The sequence below is a fragment of the Coregonus clupeaformis genome, chromosome 31 (assembly GCF_020615455.1).
Source record: "Coregonus clupeaformis isolate EN_2021a chromosome 31, ASM2061545v1, whole genome shotgun sequence".
NCBI lineage: Eukaryota > Metazoa > Chordata > Actinopteri > Salmoniformes > Salmonidae > Coregonus > Coregonus clupeaformis.
The window spans coordinates 8,566,295-8,594,263 of NC_059222.1; the positions used below are offsets into that span (position 1 = coordinate 8,566,295).

General features: G+C 44.9%; 2 protein-coding genes across 4 annotated transcripts; both read left to right on the top strand.

The window, feature by feature from the left end:
- The first annotated feature begins 440 nt into the window (after positions 1-440).
- Positions 441-8,569, top strand: LOC121547477 (casein kinase I). The gene is made up of 11 exons (XM_045209773.1): positions 441-776; positions 2,405-2,505; positions 2,982-3,092; positions 3,384-3,532; positions 3,786-4,014; positions 4,400-4,570; positions 4,895-5,043; positions 5,298-5,511; positions 5,956-6,095; positions 6,304-6,369; positions 6,584-8,569. The coding sequence occupies exons 2-10, from the start codon at positions 2,430-2,432 to the stop codon at positions 6,334-6,336; spliced, it is 1,272 nt and encodes a 423-aa protein (XP_045065708.1). The 5' UTR covers positions 441-776; positions 2,405-2,429; the 3' UTR covers positions 6,337-6,369; positions 6,584-8,569.
- A 411-nt stretch (positions 8,570-8,980) lies between these two features.
- On the top strand, positions 8,981-27,803 carry LOC121547478 (transmembrane protein 184B-like). Of its 3 annotated transcripts, XM_041858794.2 has the most exons (10): positions 8,981-9,435; positions 9,577-9,626; positions 12,987-13,238; positions 15,313-15,478; positions 18,448-18,538; positions 23,777-23,944; positions 24,159-24,328; positions 24,541-24,741; positions 25,187-25,213; positions 25,498-27,803. In XM_041858794.2, the coding sequence occupies exons 3-10, from the start codon at positions 12,987-12,989 to the stop codon at positions 25,725-25,727; spliced, it is 1,305 nt and encodes a 434-aa protein (XP_041714728.1). In that variant the 5' UTR covers positions 8,981-9,435; positions 9,577-9,626; the 3' UTR covers positions 25,728-27,803. The 3 variants fall into 3 exon arrangements, with proteins under 3 accessions (XP_041714728.1, XP_041714727.1, XP_041714729.1); XM_041858793.2 differs by lacking the exon at positions 9,577-9,626 and having other exon boundaries at positions 8,982-9,435; XM_041858795.2 differs by lacking the exons at positions 9,577-9,626; positions 25,187-25,213 and having other exon boundaries at positions 8,984-9,435.
- The last annotated feature ends 166 nt before the right edge of the window (positions 27,804-27,969 follow it).

Here is a 27,969-nt window from a genome sequence, read left to right on the forward strand (position 1 = left end):
ATACAAAAAACAAGGAAACACAAGGGATAACAGGTCGCGGGCTGTGTTCAAACTGTCAAGGAAAGCTAGGCTAGCTTTTTCGCCAAGCAGCAGCTCTTTAGGGTTTGGCAGTATCCCGGGCCTCCTGTAGCTCAGTTGGTAGAGCATGGGTTCGATTCCCATGGGGGGCCAGTATGAAAAATGTATGCACTCACTAACTGTAAGTCACTCTGGATAACAGCGTCTGCTAAATGACTAAAATGTAATATTGCAGTCCCAGCAACTGAGGCTAACCGCATCGTTGTTTGATGAATTGTCCTCAAATAGCCATTCACATAAATTCATCATGATATAACCCAATGCACATACAAAAAACTGCAACACTTTCATTAGACTGAGTATAGCAGCCTTGGAAAGTGCTCCAGCTCACGACATTCACAACAGTGGAACAACAGCTGCGTGAGGCGCGCGGTGTCTTTAAGGCAATCCGGGCATTTTCTTATGGTCTGTGCTGAATGACATCATTGATATTGTCAATGGTGTAACTGAGACGAGAGAGAGGGGAATATATGGATTTCTGAGTTTACACTAAAATATCTGTCATTCGTAGTGCAGACTAGACCAGACTATACCGCGGGACGCTTACATCGGGATCAGGATTAGGAGGGCGGTGAGGAATGGTTCGTCAAGCGTCGCGGCCGTCTTTCGCTGTCCATGGTGCTGTTTGAATGACAGCGTCCTGATCAGCACCTCGGTGGAAGGAAGGCAGAAGTCCCTGAAGAGCTTGATCAAAACGGGTGAGGAAAGGAGGGGAGGAAAGGCACGGGTCCATTGGTAAATCACGGGGAATTGTGTTTGTCTGTTTGGGGTTTGTACAGGGACCCAAACAAGCGAGTCAGAATCGGAAGGTAGGGAAAGAGGGTTTTTCTCGACCGAGAAGGTTTTCCCAAGCCAAGGGTGCGGCTTTGTGCAAATATTGACAATAAACACTGAACATGAATTCTAATGTGCCTAATATAGGCCTAATTATATTGATTAGACTTTTGGATAGGTTTAATCTAGCTTCCTAGGTCTGTCGAGTGGATGATTTACTATTTTAGATCTGCAGCAAATGACGTTGTGGCCCCTGGTATCTTGCTATGGAGCAGCGCTACAACCTTGCTACAAGAATAGGGCTCAATTTTGTTATAGGTTTATAGGGTAGGCTACTTACATTACACAAACTTGAGCTGTTTCGTATATGCATTCATGAACAAGAGTTTGACCTTAATTGAGACGAGTTTACTGTGTGAAATGATCGTGGTAAGATTATAATAAGGGCTTGCATGGAGTTCCTATCCTCTATCATTACCTTGCTTCATAATTTTCTATCGCTGTTAGGATTTATCCCAGCTCATCCACCACCATTATGTATGACTGTAGAATATACATTTAAAAAATATATATAATTGAATTATAGTGTAGAATAGATTCTAACTTTATTAGTTAATCTGTAATAATTTGTTTAGTGTTCGTCTGTTACACATTTTATTTTGCTCTGCTCCCAACCTTTCCAGACAAGACACGAGCAGGGCATCTTGAGTGCACTGCCCTTACAGAGCATAAATACAAATGCCAAATAAACACATATACCATCTTTATTATCAGTCTGTCTTTGCTATGTATGTATTTCAACACCACCACAGCCATTTTCCATAGTAAACCTCTTCCTGTATTGTGATGGGAAAAGCATGCACATGGCTAGCTGGAAGAAAATGTGTTTCACTTAATTTCATTGGAGACTCTGAAATGATGAGGTTATGCTAATTATTTGTGTATGTGCTGATTTCCTTTGAAGTGAGATGGAGTGTGTGAGATGCCAGCTGGTTCAATGTGCTGAATTTATTAAGTCAGATTCACACTTAGTTCTCCCCTGCACTTGCCCTCTCCCAGATGCATGGTACACAGCTCCTTCAAATCCATTCTTATAAGAAGTTAAAAAACAACATTTTAACCACACTTTTTCCACTCCCATTCCAATTATTTTGGCTTAAATAATGTTTTCTCCTTTCTCCATCCCTGACTTGGTCTTCATTTTGTGCTTTCTCTTGTCCCATCTCTTATTTTGTAACCAATTCTCCCTTTTGCAACATCTTATTTGAGTTGGAGCCCCTTGAGATTGAGGTGGAACTGGGCTGCGTCACAACGTCCTTCAGCTATATCGATCAACAGTTTGATTGATGACAAAGGGCGGCAGGTAGCCGAGCAGTTAAGAGCGTTGGGCAGTAACCAAAAGGTCACTGGTTTGAATCCCTGAGCCGACTAGGTGATAAATCTGTCGATGTGCCCTTGAGCAAGGCACTTAACCCTAATTGCACCTGTAAGTCACTCTGGATAAGAGTGTCTGCTAAATCACTCAAATATAAATGTGTGTTTGCTCCCTCAGTGAGTTGTGAAGACCAGCAGGAACCATGGAGCTGAGAGTGGGGAACAAGTACCGCCTCGGGAGGAAGATAGGGAGCGGCTCTTTTGGAGACATTTACCTGGGTAAGACCTTTGTTTTAATGCAGCTCTAACTCTACTTATTCTCACAAACCTCGAAATAAACATACTCCAGAGTAGACTGCCTTCCATACTACCTTTAAAGGAATACTTCAGGATTTTGGCAGTGAAGCCCTTTATCTACTTCTTCACAGTCAGATGAACTTGTGGATACCATTTTTATGTCTCTGCTTGCAGTTTGAAGGAAGTTGCAAACTAGTGTTAGCATGCTAGTAGATATCATAGACTTCCAGTCACTGCGCTAACGCTAGTTAGCATTAGCTCGCGAAACTACCTCTAACTTCCTTCATACTTCATTGCCAAAATCCCGAAGTATCTCTTTAAATTCTGTCCGAACACATTTAATCATTGAACACATCAAAGCTGGGCATAAAAAGAAAAGACTGTGTCAGAGTAGACCATGGTGATTACATAATCAAAAAGGTGGTCATGGTATTTGTCCCTTCCTGTGTCTCTGTCAGGCGTTAACATCGCCACGGGTGAGGAGGTGGCCATTAAGCTGGAATGTGTGAAGACCAAACACCCACAACTCCACATCGAGAGCAAGTTCTACAAGATGATGCAGGGAGGAGGTGAGAGAATAGTATGAAAATGTATGCACTCACTAACTGTAAGTCGCTCTGGATAAGAGCGTCTGCTAAATGACTAAAATGTAAATGTAAATGTAAATGAGTAGGACAAGAGGGTGTGGTCAGGGGTGGGGGTGGTGGGCGACTATGTTGGGGAAACCTGAAACCTGAAGATTTGCGTGGTTTTTCCAAGCTAATGCCTAGGTTATAGCTTAGAAGGCTTACTCACCTGGATTCGAACCCCAGTAAGTGACACTAGCTTATAAATCACTCTCTCCCTTCCTTTCCCTACAGTGGGCATCCCTACCATAAAGTGGTGTGGAGCAGAGGGAGACTACAACGTGATGGTGATGGAGCTGCTAGGTCCCAGTCTGGAGGACCTGTTCAACTTCTGCTCCCGCAAGTTCAGCCTCAAGACTGTCCTGCTGCTGGCTGACCAGATGGTACAGCACGCCTCCTCCTCCTCCTCCTCCTCCTCCTCCTCCTCCTCCTCCTCCACAACCTCTGTTCACCTTTTTATCATATCATATGGTTTATATGTTTCTCTATATGCTTTATTGTGATGGCATTTTCAAAGGATACCCCTTGATTATATATAACGTTATTGGCTTTAACCAAGAACTGGAACTGATAATGATAGTCAACCATTCCCTCTCTCCTTTCGCCCTCTTTCTCCACACCCTTTCTCCTCTCCAGATCAGCCGTATTGAGTACATCCACTCTAAGAACTTCATCCACAGAGATGTGAAGCCTGACAACTTCCTGATGGGCCTGGGCAAGAAGGGCAATCTGGTGTACATCATCGACTTTGGCCTGGCCAAGAAGTACCGCGACGCCCGCACACACCAGCACATCCCCTACCGCGAGAACAAGAACCTGACTGGCACGGCACGCTATGCATCCATCAACACACACCTGGGGATAGGTACAGTACTAATTGTAATATTAACAGTGTGTGTGCACGTATGTTTGACCCTTCGTCGGCTGTGTGTGTGTAGTGAGAGTCGATAGATTTTACGTGATTGTGTCGGTATTGACCAGGGGTGGATTCTCTGAACTACTGCAGTAGGACTCACACAAGTATTGACCCTTCTCCATGCTCTCTCTTCCTCCTTCCTCCCTCACTCCCCTCTTCTTTCCTTTCCTTTACTCTATGCTCCTGTTCTCTCCTCTTTCTCCTCTAAAGGTATACACATGTTTTTGTTTTGTTTTATGTGTCTAAATAAGATCAGTATAGTGTGTCTCCTCTTTCCATGTCTCCTCTCTTCCTCCACAACCCCCCACTCTTCTCCGCCTATCTCTCTCTACAGAGCAGTCTCGTCGTGATGACCTGGAGTCTCTGGGTTATGTCCTGATGTACTTCAACCTGGGCTCTCTGCCCTGGCAGGGCCTCAAGGCCGCCACCAAGAGGCAGAAGTATGAACGCATCAGCGAGAAGAAGATGTCCACCCCTATCGAGGTGCTCTGCAAGGGATACCCCTGTAAGTAGTTATAGGGTTTCTTTATCCTGGGTTTACAACACATGAGTTAGCTTTGTTAGAAACTCACTTCAAGTAGTCTTTCAACACCAAGCTAAATTAATGTGTATTTGACCCAAGTCTTTGGTGACCCTTTGGTGACCCTCTGTCACCCACTCTATCCACAGCTGAGTCCCTCTGTCACCCACTCTATCCACAGCTGAGTCTCTCTGTCACCCACTCTATCCACAGCTGAGTCTCTCTGTCACCCACTCTATCCACAGCTGAGTCTCTCTGTCGCCCACTCTATCCACAGCTGAGTCTCTCTGTCACCCACTCTATCCACAGCTGAGTTCTCCACCTACTTGAACTTCTGTCGCTCTCTGCGGTTCGATGACAAGCCGGACTACTCGTACCTGAGACAGCTGTTCAGAAACCTGTTCCACAGACAGGGCTTCTCCTACGACTACGTCTTTGACTGGAACATGCTCAAGTTTGTGAGTACTGCATCCCTATTAACCATTATTATTACACTATAAATAATGTATTAACAATTTAGCTATTTGTTGTCCTTATTTATCATTACATTTTCACTAATTTTAAATGCAATTACACATTAGTGGATTACATGTGTATTATAAGTGTATAATATATGACGTTTACATAGTTGATTATATAAACATGGTTCCCTATGAGTTCATTTTGAATCCCTGTCACCTTCCTAACCTGCACATTCATCTTTCTGCTTCAGGGGGCCAGTAGGACAGCTGAGGATGGGGAGAGGGAGAGGGAGAGGGAAAGGGAGAGGAGAGAGGGAAAGGAGGGGGATGAGAGGATCGGAGGGGGACCTAGGGCACCCCGTGCCCTACCCCCGGGCGGCAACCCCCTTGGTGGTGTAGACAGGATCAGAAATGGCCCAAATGCAGCAGCCTCTAACCCTGCTTCCAGAGGAGTCCCACAGTCAGGTGAGTCATGAGGCAGATGGTAATAGAAAATAAGGTCTGCATTCTTAGAATGAAAGTGAAATATCAAACAAAATGTTTATTCCATTTGGACTAAAACCTATCTAAGAGTCCGGACCTTCTCTTTTTCTACTACTGACTATTTCAGATCTATGCACCAACTACTTAGGAGTACTACTAGTGTGCAAGGTTTTTACTTACTTCATTAGGTCGACAGGAAATGACAGGAAATGACTGTATAAACACGAGGGAGGGTGTGTAAACTAAACCACATGCTCAATTCATGACTCCAGTTTGTAGCCCTCTTGCTCCCTGTTAGTCTCTTAAATAATCTATTGTGTTTGGACTTGGCTGAGGAAACTTTGAGGAAAGTCCAAGGTGTGCAGGCATTTGTTCTAGCCCAGCACTAAATTCCATTTGACCAATAATGTGTGTGTGTGTGTGTAGGGAACCGGTCCCCACAGGCTGTGTCCCGTGCGGAGCGAGAGAGAAAGGTGGCCATGAGGCTCCACCGTGGCGCCCCCGCCAACATCTCCTCCTCTGACCTCACTGCACAGATGGGCCAATCACGCATCGCCACATCACAGGTCATTCACCTACCATTGTATCTCTCTCTCTATTTTGCTCTCTCGCTCTCTCTCTGCTATCGTGAACCCCACTGCTCCCCACTCTTCCCCTGCTGAAAGGGATTTAAGTTTGTCTGCCTGTGTATGTGAATGTATAGTATGTCTGTTGAATGCACAGCACCTTATACTAACCCAATGCTGTCTGTTAACCCCCTCTCCTCTTCACCAGGTCAGTGTGCCATTTGAACACCTGGGGAAGTGAGCTGATCCTCTCTGGCCCTCTGGACACTGGCAGGTAAGGACACGTCAGAGGGACAACACTATGTGAACTATGGACAAACCCTAACCTGTAACATCAATGCATGATTTACTCATGTTAGTGAGTTGAATGCACAGATCTCAAGGTCGGATTTGGCCCTAAGTATGCTTATGTTTTATTGAATTACATTTTTTGCAAATGTGTGTAAAAAGTGAAGTAAAAACAGTAAATATATGAATATTTTTTGCAGCCATGGCATTGTATCAAATACCTACTCAAGTACTTTTGAAATTGTTGGATAAAAAAGAAACGAGTGGGTCAACAACACTGAAGAGGGATGAAAGATGGAAGAAAAAAGGGAGGAAAAGAAGAGGAACGAAGGATTGAAAGAAAGTGTGAGAAGTGAACGCCTGTCCACTATGACTGTAGTTTACTGGAAGAAATTGTGATAAAGATTAAAGATTGACGACTGAAAGACACTTTCATGGTCTAGCCTTGCTTCCCAGGCTTGTAAGACCTTTGCCTCGGCTGGTGAATGAGACTTCTGTACTACTGTCCTGGTTCACTCTCATTACGCCGGCTATATGATCAGTGGGACCATACATGTCTCTCAGAAGCTCAATGCGCAAAAAAACATGCACGTTAGTGCAAAATGGACAAACTCTGATTGTTCCAGCTGTTTTCATTGCTGAGGTGGTTGTATGGGCTCATGTGTAGGTTAAAAAACACACACAGTCGAAACCGTTTGTCTCACATTGAATGTCCAATTTATGACAGCTACATTTACTGCTAATGGTGTATGTTTATAATCAACAACAACAACAACAAAATCTGAGGTTTCCTGGGGTCAAGTAAAAATGATTTATTCACTAGTAGGCAAGACGATCTCAGTCGATAGGAATCTGGGGGAATTGGAAGAAAGAGAGATAGGAAGAGATGTGGTAAAACGTTGTTCAGGAATAGGAAAATATTAAAGTGAATGAATGTGTAAGTGTTTGCATCAGAGTTGCTTAGAGAAGTGGGGTTGCATATAGTCAGTGTATGTCAATGTCTTATTGTCTTACTGTTTGTTCTTTGTACTTTTGGCTTTAGCAAGCCAAGGACTGACCAAGAGTCAAAGGAGGAAGGGGATGGTAGGAGACTTAGAGAGATGGACTGTCACCCATTTTCTCTTTACGTCCTTGCTGTTTAGGAATTCCTGGATAAGAATAATTATGAGTAGATTTTAACCTAGCGTTAAATTAGGACATTTTGGTTCTACAACACTTCCTGTTAAGATTATTGACACATTTCCATTGAGGTTCGACTCCACTCTGCAGTGTGTGTGAACACAGTATTGTATTACATTTGTCAACAACAGAGAGCTAATAATGCCACAACAAATGACGGTGGACCATATAATAAAGGACCATTACTTCTTATCATAAAGTGGAGGAAATTAGTTATTTACTCAATTGGTCATTTTTGTTCTGGTGTTTTAGTCAACTGGTAAGTCAAGACAAGACACTAACCTCTCATGCCAGGCTTCGCAAAAGCGAGAATACTGTTGAACAATACCTGTGCTCTTGGTTATTATGTTAATAAGTAAACAAGCCGTATTATCCTGGAGTTGTGAGGAGGAGCATGGGAGAAATGAAGAGGTTGGATTTAAAAGTTATATCCTCAATAACTTCTATTTATTTATTTTTTATCTCTGTAAATATGTTTTTGTGTAAAGCGAAAATGTGCTAGGTTGTTTGAAGATCTCAATGTAGTAATAGAGATGTATTGACCTGCAGGAGGGCTTGGTTGGGTGCAGAGGGAGTCAATGTAAGGTAGACCTGCATCTGCATGGGCAGGGCAGATCATAATAAAGATGGAATATATGGTTGTGTGGGTGCACTGATATCTTGTACATTTCTTTACCATGCTTAGATTTTATTACAACAATATTGTGTATAATAATAATTATAATAATAATAATAATCATCATCATCATCATTAATAATAATAATCATGTTATTGTGTCCCTTACTGTAAAGTTGTCTTGTTGCATCTCAAACTCAACAGCACAGCATCACCACATATAGTGCATAAATACATAGGTACAACCAACGATGTAAATCACGTGCAATAATACAACAAGAAACAACACATGTGGATACAGTTTACGGAACAGGCCTAAACTACAATTCATACCGTTTTGATTCAGGGGATGGGGGGGCTATATTTTATGAGTCAATAAAGATATGCACAACTTATAATATTGTCTGTTGTGTGTTTGTGTGTGTGGATAATTTATTTTAGAAGTCATTTTGATAGTTCTTATATACATCTTTCAATTCTTACCTTCACTGTTAGGATGGAAAATAATGTAAAACTAAACTGACCTAGGATAAGCCCGTAAATGCGTTTCGACTCAAATTAGATATGCGCATGCGCATTGCCACAAATCACAACCAGAGAGGAAGAAGCGAAGCGAGAGGTGTCACTCACCAAAATCTGTCCAAAGTAAACCCAAAGCTTTTCCATGGGTTTATTCTGGAGCAAAACGTGTCACCTGCCTTCCCGCCTTTTGGATAACGACTCCCATTGTTAGGGTGGAGACATGAGCATCTCGTCATTATATACACATCTCTGTCACAACCCATCCACTTCCTGGTGCTCGGTGTTCATTGGCTGTGATTGGTGCAAACAGCAGGCTACATATCATTCGAGAGAACCTACGGAGAGTACCGAACGGAGTTGGTCTACTGTAGCTAATCCTAGAGGATTGGGTCTGTGTGACAAACGCAGAGGTAGGAAAAGGGGAGAAAGGAATGACGGAGTTTATAGAGAAGGACAAAACTGACATTTTACCTGTGTTGTTCATAACGGAATGAAGAAAGGACCAAGGCATACTAAAATGAGATTAAAACCTTAAAAACGGAGATAAAAAAAAAAAAGGATTTAACTCTTGGTTAGAATTGACACATTTCCAATCGAGCAGGACTGGAAAATAAACATGGATATCGAAATAACGATCGCAGTTTTGTGGAATTAAATCCCATTTCTATCTTGTTTCTTGCTCTAAAACTGCACCCGCCGACTAAAGTTTGCTCTGAAACCATCAATTGATTAAAGGTAAAATGATTTTACTTGCCCGTTTGAATGCAAATAAATCAGATTAAAGTTATGTCTAAAATAACAATCGTTTCTAGTTGTCGTCTTTAAAATAAATTTGCATAAACGTATGTTTAGTAAACATTTTCTTCCATTCGTCAGACAGACGTCATCTTGATTCAAGTTAACATTTCGACAATCAACTGCAAAGGGTGAGAGTGAAGGTCTATATACAGACTGCGCCTGTTAACCACCTCCATTCATTCAGTGTCGAGTTGTGCTTACATTAGTGGCTACTATGTTTCTCTATTGCAAACAATGTTTCTCTGCCAGTTGTTTTGCCAAAATTGCTTGAATGGCTGCTGCTGCTTGCAGGTTGGACATTTAATTTATTGAGATTTCTATTTTCTAATCACTTGATCTTCCTAATCTCATATTTCATAATTTACCTGACTAGTAATTTAAGTTAATGTGGCATTTGTTATGGATATTTGTACAGAAACTCATGCATTTAACCTGTTTTGATGGTTTTTTATTATTATTACCTCCCTCACAAACCCCAACACACACACACATACATTATTCCATTTGTTTCTTTATATGTCCATCCACCTGTCAGTCTGTCGGGCAGCCACATCATTTCATTGTGTGTGTTGTGTCACTGACTGCCCTTTTGCCTTTCAAATGAGACACATGACCCTTGGCCTCGGCAGACCTTCACTTTCCATTCCTGTGTCTCTCTCCCCCTGTCTGTCCTCCTGTCTGCCGCTGATGCATTCAACCCAGCCCTATTCTGCATGTTGATTTGCTGAGTCTCTGCAAATCAATACAAATTACCCCCATCACACACACACACACACACACAGAGAGAAACACGCACACTCATAGACATTAATGTGACTCAAGCTCCAATGCCCACACAGTCAGAGACACAAGTCACATAATCAATGTAATTGGATTCATTTAATTTCATTAGTGTAGTACTTGTGAGACCCAGGATTACACCTGTGTTTGCATGCCTGTGTGTGTGGAAACAACAGAATACTGCCTCAGTCTGTCATGCTGCTGTTAATGTGACTTGCTATGCGGTTTGGCAGCCAAGCCATGATATGATAGGTCAGTTTAGACACATCCTTTATATGCTGTCCACTGTTGCTGTCTCTGATTTTGCTTGAGAAAGGCATTATGAGTCACAGCGGGCTATTTTTAGTCTCACTGTGTGTGTTATTGTGTGTGGCCTTTGAAGTGGACAGTATTTCTTATTTTTTCTATGATAATATCAATGATAGCACCAACTGACATTAAGGTTGTTATCGCGTGGCAGATCCTGACAATACAAACATGCCAGCAGGATAACTGATACTAAATTATGTTTGAAGTAGGGATTCATGATGACTAAATGGCAACGTTTACAAATGCCATTTTTGGATTTTCCTTGTGTTTGGTCCCTCTTCCGTAGGAAAATACTGTAGTTAAACAAACCATACAACTCTATGCACAATAACTACTTTAAAAAATGTTCATGGAATTTTTTACAAAAACACAGTTACTTGAAGAACAGAATGACGGTTTGTGCTGTTTGTGCCATCATTCTGTTACCATACTTTGCATCTGTACTGTTCTTCAAGTAAATGTGGTTTTGTAAAAAAAATCTGTGGAAATGATTCAAAGTAGTCCTTGTGCATAGAGTTGTATGGTTTGTTTATCTTTGCAATCATTTACTTACAAAAACAATCAGTCTCAGCATCACTCTTTTATCGTGGAATTGCCCATAAAATACATGCTTTCAGATCAGCCTGTTTAACCCGAAACTGTCACTAGAACCCCAATTATTTTAAGCAGGAGGGAATGCCCTGTCTATCAGTAGCTGTGCGTGGGTAAAATCACTGGGGAAGCCAAGCCCCCCCCCCCGTAATATATAGGCCTAAAGGCAGAGACAATAAGAAGACACAGTGACAGAATAAATTCAACCACACCTTTTGTTTTATCACAAAACCGGATAGCAACCTCTGTCCAGTGAAGTCCACAAAGCATATTGCATGTACAGTAACAGACAGTTACATGACCTACAGCAGTTACATGACCTATTGCATGTTTCCGACATTTTCAGACCACTAAACAACTATTGATTTAGAACCACATAGAGTTACCGCAAGTCACAAAGAAAACAGGAGCTGTCATTTCAACTTCAACATTTCAACTTCATCAAATCACCTCTGCTTAATCTAATACAGTGACAACTAAAAGATACCAAAAACAATTTAGTCCAATCAACGTAAGCTAAATATGATGTGGCTGTCCATGGTTCTAATTTCTGTGTGCGTGCGCGTTCATGCAAGTAGAAAAACATGTTGACTCACCCTACTTGAAGAGAAACGCCAATGCCATCCTCCTCTCTTTCATGTTGACAAAATGGTCCATCACTCTGTCATACAGTACACGCTTTTATTTTTTGTTGTTCTAGGCTACCTGGCTAAAATGCTTGCTCGCTAGCCTAACTTGCATTCATGGGCAACGGTAGCTAGTTAACATTAGCCTTCTACATCTAGCTACATATTGAAGTTCCATCCTCTCAGGCCAGGGCCACAACAATATATGAATTAATGGTTGAATCAGAATCGCCATTATAATCATTGGCCAGTATGGAGAATTAAGTAAAACCACAAGTCCAAATCCCTATCTCCATCCATGGCTAATTTAGGAAAGGGCAATTTTAGCTAGCTAGCCACCGGAGGACAACAACACAACGAGATGCAACAATCAAGTTTTTCTGTCAATGACACTATGCTCCCAATGGGATTTGATAGGAGTGACGGCAAATCCAAGCTGGCTTCCCATGACACTTTTTTTGGTGCGCCAGGAACATTCACAGTTGAGCTCGCTCAGTTTGGCTAATTTTGTATGCTTTTTTTGTCAAGGGAGGTCAGATGCTCGCTGGCTTCCCTTGCCTTCAATGCTATGGGTGGCAACATTGTCATACTCGTTTGGACCAGACAGCATCAGATAGATGCCTACATGTAGAGAGACAGAGGGGCGCTGTTTCGCTCGCTCGGATGCTTTCTCCTGTGAGAAACATTCAGCCTCTTGCGAATTGAAGGAAAAATATGAAACAGTGAGACTAAATAATATTTGTTCTTTTTTGGGGGGTCAATTTTTTGGGGAAGCCTGGCTTTCCTTGGCATCCATGAATACACGCTGCTGTTTATACAGTTAGTAGCCTAGGAGGGGGAAACACTGGTTTGACTATCAGAGATTATACAGTTCTCTCTCTCCCCCCCCCCTGCCCTCCACTCTGGAATCTATTGATTCCCTCAGACTCCATTTAGTGAACAGTACGACACACCTGACTCATTGTCTCTGCTCTTCCTTTATCAGATGCTCTCATCAACGTAAATTACATTATCAATAACTGTGGTTGATGATTGATGGTTACAGTATCTCCAATAATGCTCTGCTTTCACATGTATTACTGGAAAGTATCAGACTGAATGTCTGCACTGTTTATGCACGGTATCATTAATGTGGACATAAAGACATAAAGGACATTTTTCTCTCTGTTCCGTTGTCTCCAGATGAGTCATCTGTGGAGGCGTGACGTGCCCCTGTCTGAACGGCTAGGATTAGGTGTCGTTGTTGGAGAGGACTACCCCCTGGTTGTGGCCCCTGGCCCCCCTCCCACTATGGACCCCCCGGGCCCCAACATCTCCTGGTTCCCAGAGGCCCCCCTGCTGACCCTGGACCAGCCCACCTTCCTGATGACCCCCGCTGCCCAGGCCTTGTCGGGCTTCTTCGTCTGGACCGCCCTGCTCTTCACCTGCCACCAGGTAATATAATACACATTACACACACAGACACACACACACTTCCCCATGTCTCAAAACACACTCAATCCACTAAAACTTAACACATTTTGGAGTTTCTGTTGACATTTGGTGTGCCCAGGCTCGGGGGTCTAGGTGTTGTCTTTCCCTGTAGGCCCTACAGTGTGGGGAGGTTATTTAACTAGAGGTTCCACCTGGGGTGATGCTGGAGGAATAGATGCATCTGCTCAGTGCTCAGTCAGAGAGCACAGATTGCCTAGCAACAACACACAATCCCTATTTGTTTAACTGAACAACTCAACACGTACTGCACACACCCACCTTATGAAAGGTAATCTCTGTCCTACTGTCTGAAACGAGAATGAGAGTGTCTGGTGGCTTCTTTATTTGGGTAGACAAAAGGGGGCTAAACTGAAAAGATGCCAAGGAGAGTGTGTAGAACATATAATTAGGAATTAGAATACTAGAATGAACATGAACCTTTTTATAATGGTCCAAAGGTCAGCCATGTTGGTCAGGGTGAACCATGGTTTGCCAGTGCTGTGATAAGATATTGTGTAAAACAATGAATGTGAAGAATTTACCTGCACTATATGTCTGATAGCTAGCTAGCCAGCCAGTTTTAGAGGAATGATTCCATTAATTTTTCAAATTAACTGCCAATATACCAACATTCCATTCAGACAATCCTGTCAGTCCACAGCCATACACTGGCTCAAATCAGTTGATGATAGGACTTGTAAATGAAACAAGTATTGATATTGTATCATATAATAGCACTCACAGCTTTCCAAGAAAATACAATTTGAGACATTTATGGTCTGTTTACATATATTTTAGAGGCTATTTATACAGACAATGTGTATAAAACCCTTATAAACTGTATTTATAATTATACACTTAGTGTACAAAACATTCCTAATATTGAGTTGCACCCCCTTTTGCCCTCAGAACAGCCTCAATTTGTCGGGGTATGGACTCTACAAGGTGTCGAAAGCGTTCCACAGGGATGCTGGCCCATGTTGACTCCAATGCTTCCCACAGGTGTATCAAGTTGGCTGGATGTCCTTTGGGTGGTGAACCATTCTTGATACACACGGGAAACTGTTGAGTGTGAAAAACCCAGCAGCGTTGCAGTTCTTGACACACTCAAACTGGTGCGCCTGGTATCTACTACCATAACTCATTATTTTTTTTATTTTTTTTTAATTAAAAAATTTAAAAAAATATTATGAAAAATTAAAACAAAAAAAAACATTGTAAAGTGGTTATCCCACTGGCTATAAGGTGAATGCACCAATTTGTAAGTCGCTCTGGATAAGAGCGTCTGCTAAATGACGTAAATGTAAATGTAAATAACCCGTTCAAAGGCACTTAAATCCTTTGTCTTGCCCATTCACCCTCTGATTGGCACACATACACAATCCATGTCTCAAAGCTTAAAACTCCTTCTTTAATTTGTCTCCTCCCCTTCATCTACATTGATTGAAGTGGATTTAACAAGTTACATTAATAAGGGATCATAGCTTTCACCTGGTCAGTCTGTGTCATTGTAAAGAGCAGGTGTTCTTAATGTTTTGTACACTCAGTGTATGACGATATTTTAGGTTGACTATAATTCCATTACACAATTTCAGATGCATTACTTTTATTTTCCTGCATAATTAAAGCAGTAAATGCATCACCTCTGCCTCTACTGCCATTCATTCCAATTAGACTGGTTTTAGATTTCTCCCTGACCAAGATGGCTGCCATTTTGCCCCATATTGGAACGTTGAGGGTTTATGACATAGCCCCTCTAGTAATTTAATAGGATCTCTATGGTGTAGACATCACTGTGTTCTTCTGTGAATTCCCACTGCTCTCACTCCCATTCCTGTCTCCCTCAGAGGCAGGATGTTAATTAGTAACAGGTTGAGAAACTATGTAATGCTGCTTTTATGTCTTGTAAAATGGGACAATAGAAATTGATGTAAACATTAAACTCTATCCCTTTCTATATCTTTTTTTTATCCCCACTCTCCTCTCTCGCTATATATATACCCTTTCCATCCATCTTACTTTCTCTCTCTCTCAGATCTACATGCACCTGCGGTACTACAGTTCTCCTAACGAGCAGAGACACATCGTGCGGATACTCTTCATTGTGCCCATCTATGCCTTTGACTCCTGGCTCAGCCTCCTCTTCTTCACTAACGAGGAGTACTACGTCTACTTTGACACCGTCAGGGACTGCTATGAGGGTAAGAGACTACACATGAGTAGAATAAAATAGAGTAGAACAGAAATGAATGGCTTCACCATGGCGATCAGCTGTATTGTTATACTTCCTCACCCAGTGAGCAAAACTGGTTGACCCAGTGAAGATATGTATTTTAAACCAGTTTTGCTCACTGGGCAGGCTGTCTTTGGCTTCCAATGTCCACACAGGTGGATTAGATAAACAGCCACAGGGCAGTGTTTGTGAGAGGGAGTGTGTGTGTTAGTGTTGTTTACCAGTGTGTGGGAGTCATGGCGCGGCCCCATGGACAGATGGCGAACTGCTGATCTGCCTCTGTGCTGCCTCTTGTTGTTCTGGGGCCTGCCCAGATTTCTGGGTAGGAAGAACCTGTTGCTGGTACACACACACACGCACACACACGCACACACACACACACACACACACACAGAGCGAGAACAGAAGACAGAGTCAGCTGTTTATCTGGTATGGCTTATGCAATATTCCTAGGTATACAATGGTGAATATCACAAATTACATATGCCTAATGTACTTGTAAAATACCCTTAACTTCTAGATACTGGTACTCTGCTATCTGTTATCTATGAATTTAGTCTGGCAGTCTGTGTGGGCTAGTCTGGTCTAGTGTGTGTGATGTGGTGTCACCCCAGGTCGGTTCTGTTCCTTAATGTCTATGGTTCTGTCTGTCTGTCTGTCTGTCTGTCTGTCTGTCTGTCTGTCTGTCTGTCTGTCTGTCTGTCTGTCTGTCTGTGCATGTGTTAGTAGAGCTGTGCTGCAGAAACAGACACAGAGAGAGAGAGTGAGAGTGATAGAGAGAGATGACAGAATAGCTGATGCCAGTGCTGCTGCTGCAGAGAAGGAGGTGTGTATGACAAATGGGAGCTCACAGCAGCTCTGTTCCCCTGGGTGTACAGGCTAAATATAGAGCGGTACACTGTAACACACACTCACACACATTCTCATGCAAATACCATCACTCACTACACAGTCACACACCCTCACTTAACGGTACAAGTCACCAACATACACTCTGGCCCATACCCTCCCATATGTTACACACCAACACACACTCGCTTACTGGTTCAATACACACACAACACACACTCTCACAGAACTGCTGAGCAGTGAATGAGAACTTTAGATTCCCCCTTCAGGGGTTAATAGTGATGTATAGCTTATTAGTCATATACAGTGAGTGCCTCAGGGTTGGGCTTTTCCTCATCTCTCAGTCATACTAGTCACATTGATGCAATACAGACAGACACATAGGTCACAAACAGGCTATTGGATACATACTGTAGGTTGTCTTTCATTGGTCCGGTCAAAGGTGAGAATAGAGCACGTCCTCATGTGTTTACTTGTATTGTTGTTCCTTAAGAATAGAGCGAGTGGGTGTGTCTGTGGGTGGGTGTGAGTGTGTGCGAATACCCTGTGCGACTATACAGTTTCATAGAGCCCCTGGAGTATTGAGAGACTGTAATCCCTCCCTGATTTATTGAGCTGACACAGACCATCAGTCACACTGGAGACAAACTGCGTAGAACAGAATGTGCACATCCGGAACATGTACTGCAAAGTCACTGCCACCTGCTCCAGTATGACTGGTCTACAGACATTACATTTATCACTCCCCAGGGAGGGCACTGACACTGCTTCTCAGTCACTGGTTATATCATACGGATGGGTCAATGCCATTACTGGTAGCGCTGGCAGGCCACTCAGATGATTTATAGATCCATGGATATGTGCAGTATGCACAGGGATCCTATAAGCTTTAGTATCTTAATTATACTGAACAAAAATATAAACGCAACATGTAAAGTGTTGGTCCCATGTTTCATGAGCTGAAATAAAAGATCCCAGAAATTTCCCATACACACAAAAAGCTTATTTCTCTCAAATTCAGGACAAATTTGTTTACATCCCTGTTAGTGAGCATTTTTCCTTTGCCAAGATAATCCATCCACCTGACAGGTGTGACATATCAAGAAGCTGATTAAACAGCATGATCATTACACAGGTGCACCTTGTGCTGGGGACAATAAAAGGCCACTAAAATGTGCAGTTGTCACACAACACAATGCCACAGATGCCTCAAGTTGAGGGAGCGTGCAATTGGCATGCTGACTGCTGGAATGTCCACTAGAGCTGTTGCCAGAGAATTGAATGTTAATTTCTCTACCATAAGCCGCCTCCAACATCATTTTTAGAGAATTTGGCAGTAAGTCCAACTGCCCTCACAACTGCAGACCTCGTGTAACCACGCCAGCCCAGGACCTCCATATCTGGCTTCTTCACCTGCGGGATTGTCTGAGACCAGCCACCCGGACAGCTGATGAAACTGAGGAGTATTTCTGTCTGTAATAAAGACCTTTTGTGGGGAAAAACTCATTCTGATTGGCTGGCTCCCCAGTGGGTGGGCCTGGCTCCCCAGTGGGTGGACCTATGCCCTCCCAGGCCCACCCATGGCTGCGCCCCTGCCCAGTCATGTGAAATCCATAGAATAGGGCCTCATTGATTTATTTTAATTGACTGATTTCCTTATATGAACTGTAACTCAGTAAAATCGTTGAAATTGTTGCATGTTGCGTTTATAATTTTGTTCAGTGTAATTTCTATGAGTGTGTGGTCTGGTCCAATCAACCAGTTCAGAAACACAGATCTACTGTGGGCAGGAAGTAGAGGGCTCCCTTGGGGCTGTGACATCACTCAGCACAGGAAGTCAACGAGTGGCTGGGTGGTCTGGTGGTTGTTGCCTTTTTTCCATTGCCTTTGATATGACAGTCATTGGCTTATCTTGTCTCTTGGGGTAATTGAAGAGTACTGGGTTTTAGATCTTTTTCCATGTCCATATTAGGAGGTTAATATACTGTACACGATATTAGATGTAAAACATGTCTGAGGAGTTCAAATATCTGTATTGTTGACTTCTTAAATTGTCCTTTATTGACAATGTTTGTCTCTCCTGTGCAGCGTTTGTCATCTATAACTTCCTGAGCCTGTGTTATGAGTACCTGGGAGGAGAGAGCGCCATCATGGCTGAGATCAGAGGAAAACCTATCCAGTGAGTATTTTCTTCCACTCTGTCGTGTGTGGTCTGTTTGTGTGTGTGTGTGTCTAGTCTACTTGTGTGTGTGTTTTAACATCTCTCATTATGTCAAGAGGTGAGGTGTATGTGGGGTGGAAGTCAGGCGCAGGACACCGAGGCTCAGTCCAACAGAGTTTACTCAAATAATCCAACAAGGAAACGGTAAACAAACTGCCTCGAAAAACACAGAGGCGAGCATTACGCACAATGCGTAAAACACTAAAACAGAAAACAAGAAACGAAACACGCAGCACTACGACAGGCGAACAACAACACACAATCCTACTAAGCAAACAGACAGAACTTATAGGACAGGTGATCAATAAACAATTGGACACAGGTGTGACAGACAGACAAAAGCAATCACACACAGAACAAAGATCGGTGGCAGCTAGTACTCCGGGGACGGCGACCGCCGACGCCTGCTCGTACAAGGAGGAGGAGCAGCCTCGGCAGAATCCGTGACAGTACCCCCCTTGACGCGCGGCTCCAGCCGTGCACCGACCCCGGCCTCGGGGACGGCCAGGAGGACGCGGACCCGGGCGCGTGGGATGCCCACGGTGGAACTCAGTCAGGAGGGATGGATCGAGGATGTCCCTCCTGGGCACCCAGGACCGTTCCTCCGGACCGTACCCCTCCCACTCCACGAGATACTGGAGACCACTCCTCCGGCGCCTCGAGTCCAATATAGTCCGGACCCTGTACGCCGGTGCCCCCTCGATGTCCAAAGGGGGTGGAGGGGTCTCTCCTATCTCCTCCTCTTGGAGTGGACCAGCTACCACCGGCCTGAGAAGAGACACATGGAACGAGGGGTTAATATTTTTGTACTCAATAGGCAGTTGTAATCTGTAACACACCTCGTTCAATCTTCTCAGGACTTTGAAGGGCCCCACAAACCGCCGACCCAGCTTCCGGCAGGGCAGGCGGAGGGGCAGGTTTCGAGTCGAGAGCCAGACTCGATCTCCCGGTGCGTACACCCGGCCCCTCACTGCGGTGGCGATCGGCGCTCGCCTTCTGTTGACGGATGGCACGCTGCAGATGGACATGGGCAGCGTCCCACGTCTCTTCTGAGCGCCGAATCCACTCGTCCACCGCAGGGGCCTCGGTCTGGCTCTCGTGCCACGGTGCCAGGACCGGCTGATACCCTAAAATACACTGGAAAGGTGTTAATCCGGTGGAGGAGTGGCGGAGAGAGTTCCGGGCCATCTCTGCCCAGGGGATATACCTCGACCACTCCTCCGGCCGGTCCCGGCAATAGGACCTCAAAAACCTACCCACATCCTGGTTAACACGTTCAACCTGCCCATTGCTCTCTGGGTGGTACCCCGAGGTAAGGCTAACCGAGACCCCCAGGCGTTCCATAAAAGCCCCCCAGACTCTGGAGGTGAACTGGGGACCTCGGTCGGACACAATATCCTCGGGGACCCCATAGTGCCGGAACACGTGGGTAAAGAGGGCCTCGGCGGTCTGTAGGGCAGTAGGGAGACCCGGCAGTGGGAGGAGACGACAGGCCTTAGAAAACCGATCCACAACGACCAAAATGGTAGTATTACCCTGGGAAGGGGGTAGATCGGTCACAAAATCTACAGATAGGTGGGACCATGGTCGTTGTGGAACGGGCAGAGGATGTAACTTACCCCTGGGCAAATGTCTAGGTGCCTTACACTGGGCACACACCGAGCAGGAGGAGACATAAACCCTCACATCCCTGGCTAACGTTGGCCACCAGTATTTCACGCTAAGGCAGTGCACCGTCCCACCAATACCAGGATGTCCAGAGGAGGGTGATGTATGAGCCCACGAAATAAGCCGATCACGAACCTCGAGCGGAACGTACGTCCGCCCCACAGGACACTCGGGGGAGTAGGGTCGGTACGCAGCGCCCGCTCGATTTCCGCATCGACCTCCCATACTACCGGAGCCACCAGACAAGACTTCGGCAGTATGGAAGTAGGCTCAATGGACCTCTCCTCCGTGTCATACTGTCGGGACAGTGCGTCTGCCTTACCGTTCTGGGACCCAGGGATGTATGTGATCTTAAACACAAACCGGGTTAGGAACATGTTCCACCTAGCCTGACGAGGGTTCAATCTCCTAGCTGCCCGGATGTACTCCAGGTTGCGGTGATCAGTCAGAATGAGAAAAGGGTGTTGAGCCCCCTCAAGCCAATGCCTCCACACCTTTAGGGCCTGGACTACAGCTAACAGCTCCCTGTCCCCAACGTCATAATTGCGCTCCGCCCGAGCTGAGCTTCTTGGAGTAGAACGCACAGGGGCGGAGCTTAGGTGGCGTGCCGGACCGTTGTGACAGGACTGCCCCTATACCGGTCTCGGACGCGTCCACCTCTACTTGGAAAGGCAAAGAGGGATCCGGATGTGCCAGCACCGGGGCCGAAGCGAACAGGTTCTTCAGCTTGACAAATGCCCTGTCCGCCTCAGCTGACCACCGCAAGCGCACCGGACCCCCCTTTAGCAGGGACGTAATGGGAACTGCAACCTGTCCAAAACCCCGGATAAACCTCCGGTAGTAATTAGCAAAACCCAAGAACCGCTGCACCTCTTTTACGGTGGTTGGAGTTTGCCAATTACGCACAGCTGATACCCGATCTACCTCTATCTCCACGCCAGACGCGGACAACCGATAACCCAAAAAGGAGACGGACTCCTGGAAGAACAGGCATTTCTCTGCCTTGACATACAAGTCATGCTCCAACAGTCGTCTCAATACTCGGCGCACCTGGGCTACATGCTCGGCTCGTGTAGAAGAATACACTAGAATGTCGTCAATGTACACCACTACACCCTGCCCATGCATGTCCCGGAAAATCTCATCAACAAAGGATTGGAAGACTGAAGGAGCATTCATTAACCCATACGGCATGACGAGATACTCGTAATGACCCGAGGTGGTGCTAAATGCTGTTTTCCATTCATCCCCCCTTAATGCGCACCAAATTGTACGCGCTCCTGAGATCCAACTTTGTGAAGAAACGGCGCTCCGCGTAATGACTCCGTCATCGTCGCAATCAGTGGAAGTGGGTAACTGTATTTTACTGTGATCTGATTGAGACTACGGTAATCAATACACGGGCGCAATCCCCCGTCCTTCTTCTTCACAAAGAAGAAACTCGAGGAAACCGGAGAAGTAGAGGGGCCGTATGTATCCCTGTGCCAAGGACTCGGCTATGTAAGTCTCCATAGCCGCAGTCTCCTCTTGAGACAGGGGATACACACGACTCCTGGGAAAAGCTGCTCCGGTCTGGAGATTTATCGCACAGTCCACCTGTCTATGAGGAGGTAGCCGTGCTGCTCTCGATTTGCTAAACGCTAGTGCTAAATCCTCATACTCGGGGGAATGCGCAGTGCGGGCACTTGGTTCAGACTCTCTACCGAGGTCGCCCCTATGGAAACACCTAGACATCTCCCTACACACTGGGCAGACCACTCCATAAGAGCCCTCTGTTGCCACGCTATGGTAGGATCGTGGGTGCTTAACCAGGGAAGCCCCAACACCACTGGGTACGCAGGAGAGTCAATCAGATAGAACTGAATGATTTCCTCATGACCCCCTGCGTAGTCATCGTCAGCGGTGCCGTGACATCCCTGATTAGACCCGACCCCAACGGCCGGCTGTCTAACGCATGGACAGGGAATGGAACTTCTACCGGCCGAAGGGGAATTCCTAACCTAGCACAAAATGCCCGATCAATAAAGTTCCCAGCTGCGCCTGAATCTACTAGCGCCTTATGCTGGGAATGAGGTGCCACCTGTGGAAAACGCACAGGAATGCTCATGTGACCAACAGAGAGCTCTGGGTAAGTGGGGCGCCTACTCACCTGAAATGACTCCCTAGTGCGTGACCTGTTGTCCCCTCTCTCAGAAGACCCTCCCCAGCACCTGGCCGCGGTGTGTCCTCCACGGCCACAGTTGGTGCAGGGATTGGCCCTCCTCGGGTTCTCCCTCCTCCTCTCTCTAGCGCCAGCACCCCCGAGCTCCATAGGAATTGGCTCAGAGGTGCTGGAGGATGGAATGGACGACCCCCACTCGGGACGTCCGCGGGCGGCCAGCAGGGTGTCAAGCCTGATGGAGATGTCCACCAGCTGGTCGAAGCATAGGTTCCTGCAGGCCAGCTCACGACGAACGTCCTCTCGCAGGCTACACCGATACTGGTCGATGAGGGCCCTCTCATTCCATCCCGCATCCGCAGCTAACGTCCGGAACTCCAGTGCGAACTCCTGTGCGCTCCTCTTCTCCTGTCGGAGGTAGAACAGACGCTCCCCCGCCGCCTTCCCTTCAGGTGGGTGATCGAAGACTGCCCGGAAGCGGCGGGAGAACTCAGCGTAGGTGATGGTAGCTGCGTCTATTCTCCTCCATTCGGCGTTGGCCCATTCCAACGCCTTACCGGATAGACAGGAGATGAGGGCGGCGACGCTCTCGTATCCCGAGGGCGCTGGGTGTATAGTAGCCAGGTATAGTTCTATCTGCAGGAGGAAACCCTGACACCCGGCTGCAGAACCGTCATATGCCCTCGGGAGCGAGAGCCGAATGCCACTGGGTTCCGGTGCTGAGAGAGGAGGACTGGTCGTTGGTGATGGGATCGTGGGTGATGGCGTGGGCACTTCCCTCGTCACCAAGCGACTCATCTTGTTGGACACCTCGCCAAGGGCGGCCTCAAGTTGCTGGAACAAGATGTCTTGATAGCGTAACTGCTCCTCCAGCAACCTGGGTGCCGCTACTGCTCCTGCTGACTCCATGATGGTGTGTTGTTCTGTCAAGAGGTGAGGTGTATGTGGGGTGGAAGTCAGGCGCAGGACACCGAGGCTCAGTCCAACAGAGTTTACTCAAATAATCCAACAAGGAAACGGTAAACAAACTGCCTCGAAAAACACAGAGGCGAGCATTACGCACAATGTCGTAAAACACTAAAACAGAAAACAAGAAACGAAACACGCAGCACTACGACAGGCGAACAACAACACACAATCCTACTAAGCAAACAGACAGAACTTATAGGACAGGTGATCAATAAACAATTGGACACAGGTGTGACAGACAGACAAAAGCAATCACACACAGAACAAAGATCGGTGGCAGCTAGTACTCCGGGGACGGCGACCGCCGACGCCTGCTCGTACAAGGAGGAGGAGCAGCCTCGGCAGAATCCGTGACACATTAACTGAGTATGTATTTAACAATCGTTTTCCTGCATCCCCAGGTCCAGTTGTATGTACGGTACGTGCTGTCTCTGGGGGAGGAGTTACTCCATTGGGTTCCTGCGGTTCTGTAAGCAGGCCACGCTACAGTTCTGTGTGATCAAACCCCTCATGGCCGTGGTCACGGTCATCCTACAGGCCTTTGGAAAGTACCGTGACGGAGACTTCAAGTACGACACTGTGGTTCTTGTTATGCAATTGTTAAATATCTCATACAAAAATGTAATAAGTATGTATACATATATTTTTTATTATAAGACTTTGATTACCAAAACTATGCGGTCCTGCTGTTTAGATGGTTGTAAATCCAGTGGTACAGATTTGTCCTAATGTTGGTTTACTCTCAAATCTAATCAACAGTCTTGTCCCTGTCTGTCCCCCCAGTGTGAAGAGTGGGTACCTGTATGTGTCCATCGTCTACAACATCTCTGTGAGTCTGTCTCTCTACGCCCTCTTCCTCTTCTATTTCTCCACCCGGGACCTGCTCACCCCCTACAGCCCCCTGCTCAAGTTCTTCATGGTCAAATCTGTCATCTTCCTCTCCTTCTGGCAGGGTGAGACGCACACACACACACACACACACACACACACACACACTAAACATCTAAATACAGATAGACATTTTTCGATCATTGAAGCACTGTAGGCAATTGATTATGAGTGAGGTCATTCATATCATATTACATGCCCAAGTCAATATCATTATACTATAGGACTGTAGTCATTCTCCACATATCTGTTTATTCATCTGTTTATTTTCCATCAGGCATGTTGCTGGCCATCCTAGAGAAGTGTGGGGCCATCCCCAAAATCAACTCACCCGAGGTGTCAGTGGGAGAGGGAACAGTTGCCGCCGGTTACCAGAACTTCATTGTCTGCATCGAGATGTTCTTTGCCTCCCTGGCCCTGCGTCATGCCTTCACATACAAGGTCTACATGGACAAGAGGCTGGACTCTCTCTCTCAGGGTAAGGAGACTGAGTTTTAGCTGTATTAAATACTGTGGTGACCTACTTGACATTGGTCCAGCTCATGGTACTCATGGTATAGTATCTTTGCAGAACCTATCTTCTCTATATAATATGATGTCACATCTTCTCTTTTTACTGACTCACACTCACTTTCTCTCTCTTCCCTTGTCAACATACATTTCCCAATTTGTCCTCATCCTCTCCATACCCCTTTATTTCCTATATTGTGGCACTTTTTAAAATCTTTATTTCCCTTTATCATCTCCTCCCATTCATCTTTGGTTTTGGAAAACCTCCTTTTCCTCGTTCTTTTTATAAACTCCCTCCTTGGTCCATTGGTCATCCCTCCACTTCGTATTCTCGGGGTCATTTTGTCTGGCTTATTCTTCCTTCCATATCCTTGCCCCTTTGTCTTTCTCTTTCCCCATGCCGCGTTATAAAGGCCCAGTTCCTATATTTGGAGAGTATGGTAGGTCTACCACTGATTGTCTCTTCACCATCTTTACGCTTCTTTCTACTTTTTACAATCCTATGTTCAATATTGTGTTCCTTTTGTCTTAATTTGAATTAAATGTTGCTTTCTGTGAAATCAGTGGTTGTTATTGTTGCTGTTTTTACATTCACTGTAGCAAGCTTCCAAAAGTGATTATCCACTGTGTTTAGGTTTTACATTATTCACAATTACTACAAAACTCTTACTTTACCTTTTTGATATTTTATCTATTGTCCTTTCTTCCACCCCCCTTCTCCCAGGTCGCTGTGCTCCCATGAAGAGCATCTCCAGCAGCCTGAAGGAGACGATGAACCCTGGAGACATGGTACAGGATGCCATCCATAACTTCTCCCCGGCCTACCAGCAGTACACCCAGCAGTCCACCCTGGAACAGGGTCACTCTGCCCCGCCTGCGTCCAGCACACACAGCACCGTCAGCACCCGCGACAATGAAAAGACCCTGCTGCTCAGCTCGGACGACGAGTTCTAAGTTAACACACAAACACACACCAATCCCAGCCAATCACCTCTTTACTGACTGTTGGGGTAAGGTACTACCCTCTGGTCTTCCTCATGTTGTACATGTCTTATGGAGGATTGGCAGGGGATTTATGGTGTGTGTTGTTAGGGGTTGGTACATCAATACCGGACCATATGATTTAGCTTGGTCTATTTTAATATGCTCTACTACACACATACGATTTGCACAAATTCAGGACTATACAGGAACTCTTGATAGAGCATACACTTAGTGGGAACATGCTGAGGTACATTTTGGTTGAAACCATTGTCTAGAAAAAAACTCTGGTTGGTTTTATAGGAATTTGAGTATTTTCTGAGACAGAATTATACACTTATTAGAGACATTTATGGTTTGGATAAAAGTGATTGTATGGTTAAAAAGTGGGTGTGCTTACTAGCTAACATCCCCTGAAGAAGATGGTCCATACCAAATTGATATTAGAGTACTCTATCTATGGGTGGCATTTATATTTTTTTGTTGTCTTTTTGGTTTTCAGTTTTAAGACCAGGCCATTCTCAGATCTCCGTGGTGACCATGGATACAGTTGGTTTTAAATGGACGGTGTGAGGGAGTGGTGGAGTGGTTTAGGGCAGAAGCAGCTCTGTGGACTGGAGTATGGTGTTGTTGTTGTCATTGATTCACAAGGGACAGGGGATGGATGGGGGGATGTGAGGGGAGGGCAGGGCAGGGATAGTGGTTGGTTTGACAGTGTTGATCAGATTACAGATGAAGAGAAATTTGCTCTATTGTGTAGCAGGCAGACAGGCAGGGTGAGGGCAGGCGAGCAGCGTGGTAGTCTGGATTATACTGTCGTAATTGGGGCATTATTCGGATGGTGAGGATTAGGCCAGGCTCTAATCCAGCGAGGCTCACTCTGCCACCAGACCTCTCCTGGCCTCTAATGATCAAAGTACTTAGACACCGCAGGAATATAGGTAAACACTATTTTTAAATACTTACAATTCCAGTTAGACAATCTCAGGCAAAAAAGTGTAACTGGATGCAAAAAAACAACAAAAGATTCAACTTTGTAATGAAGTGTGGGTCAGTTTTAGACTCACTTTTAGTGTCGTATAGATGTTTCCATTACACAGAAGTAAACGTTAAGTGCTTACAGAGAAAAGGTATTGCGTTATACATAGTTTAGCTTTGAGGTCATTGTATTGAGTCATATGGACAGGCTGCCATTATACAGTAAAGTCACTGCTGCTCCATGGTCAGTCCTGCCACCAGAGAGCAGCAGGGAGTCTATTATATTATATTTGGTCAATTTACAAAGACCCCTACACACACACACACACACCATTATCTATCAAACACAGACCGATCATGGTCACACATTATGCTTGTAGCCTACACATTCTGTCTGCTAGAGAAAGGAATGATTTGTCTTAGTGGAGTGGAGTCCCAGCCTCAGTCTATGCTGACCCCTCCCTCAACTTATACTGTGTGAGAGTGAGAGTTAGGCCCTATACACATAGGCAAGCCATTGTCCAGAGAGGCTATTATCTGTTTGGTGTGTCAGTATTTCCCATTAAAGAATGGTCAGAATGTCTGCTTTATTTATAGTGTCGAAACCAGTATGTAGCATGTTATTCTGTTGATCCTTTGCCATGTTGAATAAATTATGAGGGTTTGGCCTCATCCCCAAACATTTCCAGTTTCTGGTACAAAGAGAAAGTCACCACAAGACCATTTCATTCTCCAGTTCCTCTTTTTCGGATATCTTTCTTCTCTCTCTGCGCTCTCTTTATCTAGGCCTAGGGTGTATTTTATTATCGAGATGTATAAGACTATTATTGCTAGACATAGGATGATGTACATACAGTTTGAAATGATATACTGGAGGAATATTTAGTGATGTTGATGTAATAATGACAATGATGTAAAACTCTGATTAAAAAGGCTTAGTTTTGTACTGTTGCGCTATAAACTCTTTAAATATTTTTTTATTTTGATGACTGCTTTATTTTGTCTAGTTCTTTGTATTTTGTCATAAAGCTGCTGATATTATGCTAATAATAAAAACATATTTAGATTTGTCTTAAATGAGTCTTGTCATATTATTCTATTTTATATTAAATGTAGGCTTTTTAGAACCTGGTTGTCTCTTAGATGTCATGATAATCTAATGATAAATATAGCTTCAAATCACACGAGTGAAAGGGTAGGAAAACTCTCATGGGGAGATTTCCTCATGTCTGCAAAG

Coding starts and splice junctions, on each gene's coding strand:
- LOC121547477 (XM_045209773.1), top strand. CDS start 2,430: ATGGAGCTGAGAGTGGGGAACAAGTACCGCCTCGGGAGGAAGATAGGG. Junction 3,093..3,383: donor CAAGATGATGCAGGGAGGAG/GTGAGAGAATAG, acceptor CTTTCCCTACAG/TGGGCATCCCTACCATAAAG. Junction 3,533..3,785: donor TGCTGCTGGCTGACCAGATG/GTACAGCACGCC, acceptor TCTCCTCTCCAG/ATCAGCCGTATTGAGTACAT.
- LOC121547478 (XM_041858794.2), top strand. CDS start 12,987: ATGAGTCATCTGTGGAGGCGTGACGTGCCCCTGTCTGAACGGCTAGGA. Junction 15,479..18,447: donor CGTCAGGGACTGCTATGAGG/GTAAGAGACTAC, acceptor TCTCCTGTGCAG/CGTTTGTCATCTATAACTTC. Junction 23,945..24,158: donor TACCGTGACGGAGACTTCAA/GTACGACACTGT, acceptor CTGTCCCCCCAG/TGTGAAGAGTGGGTACCTGT.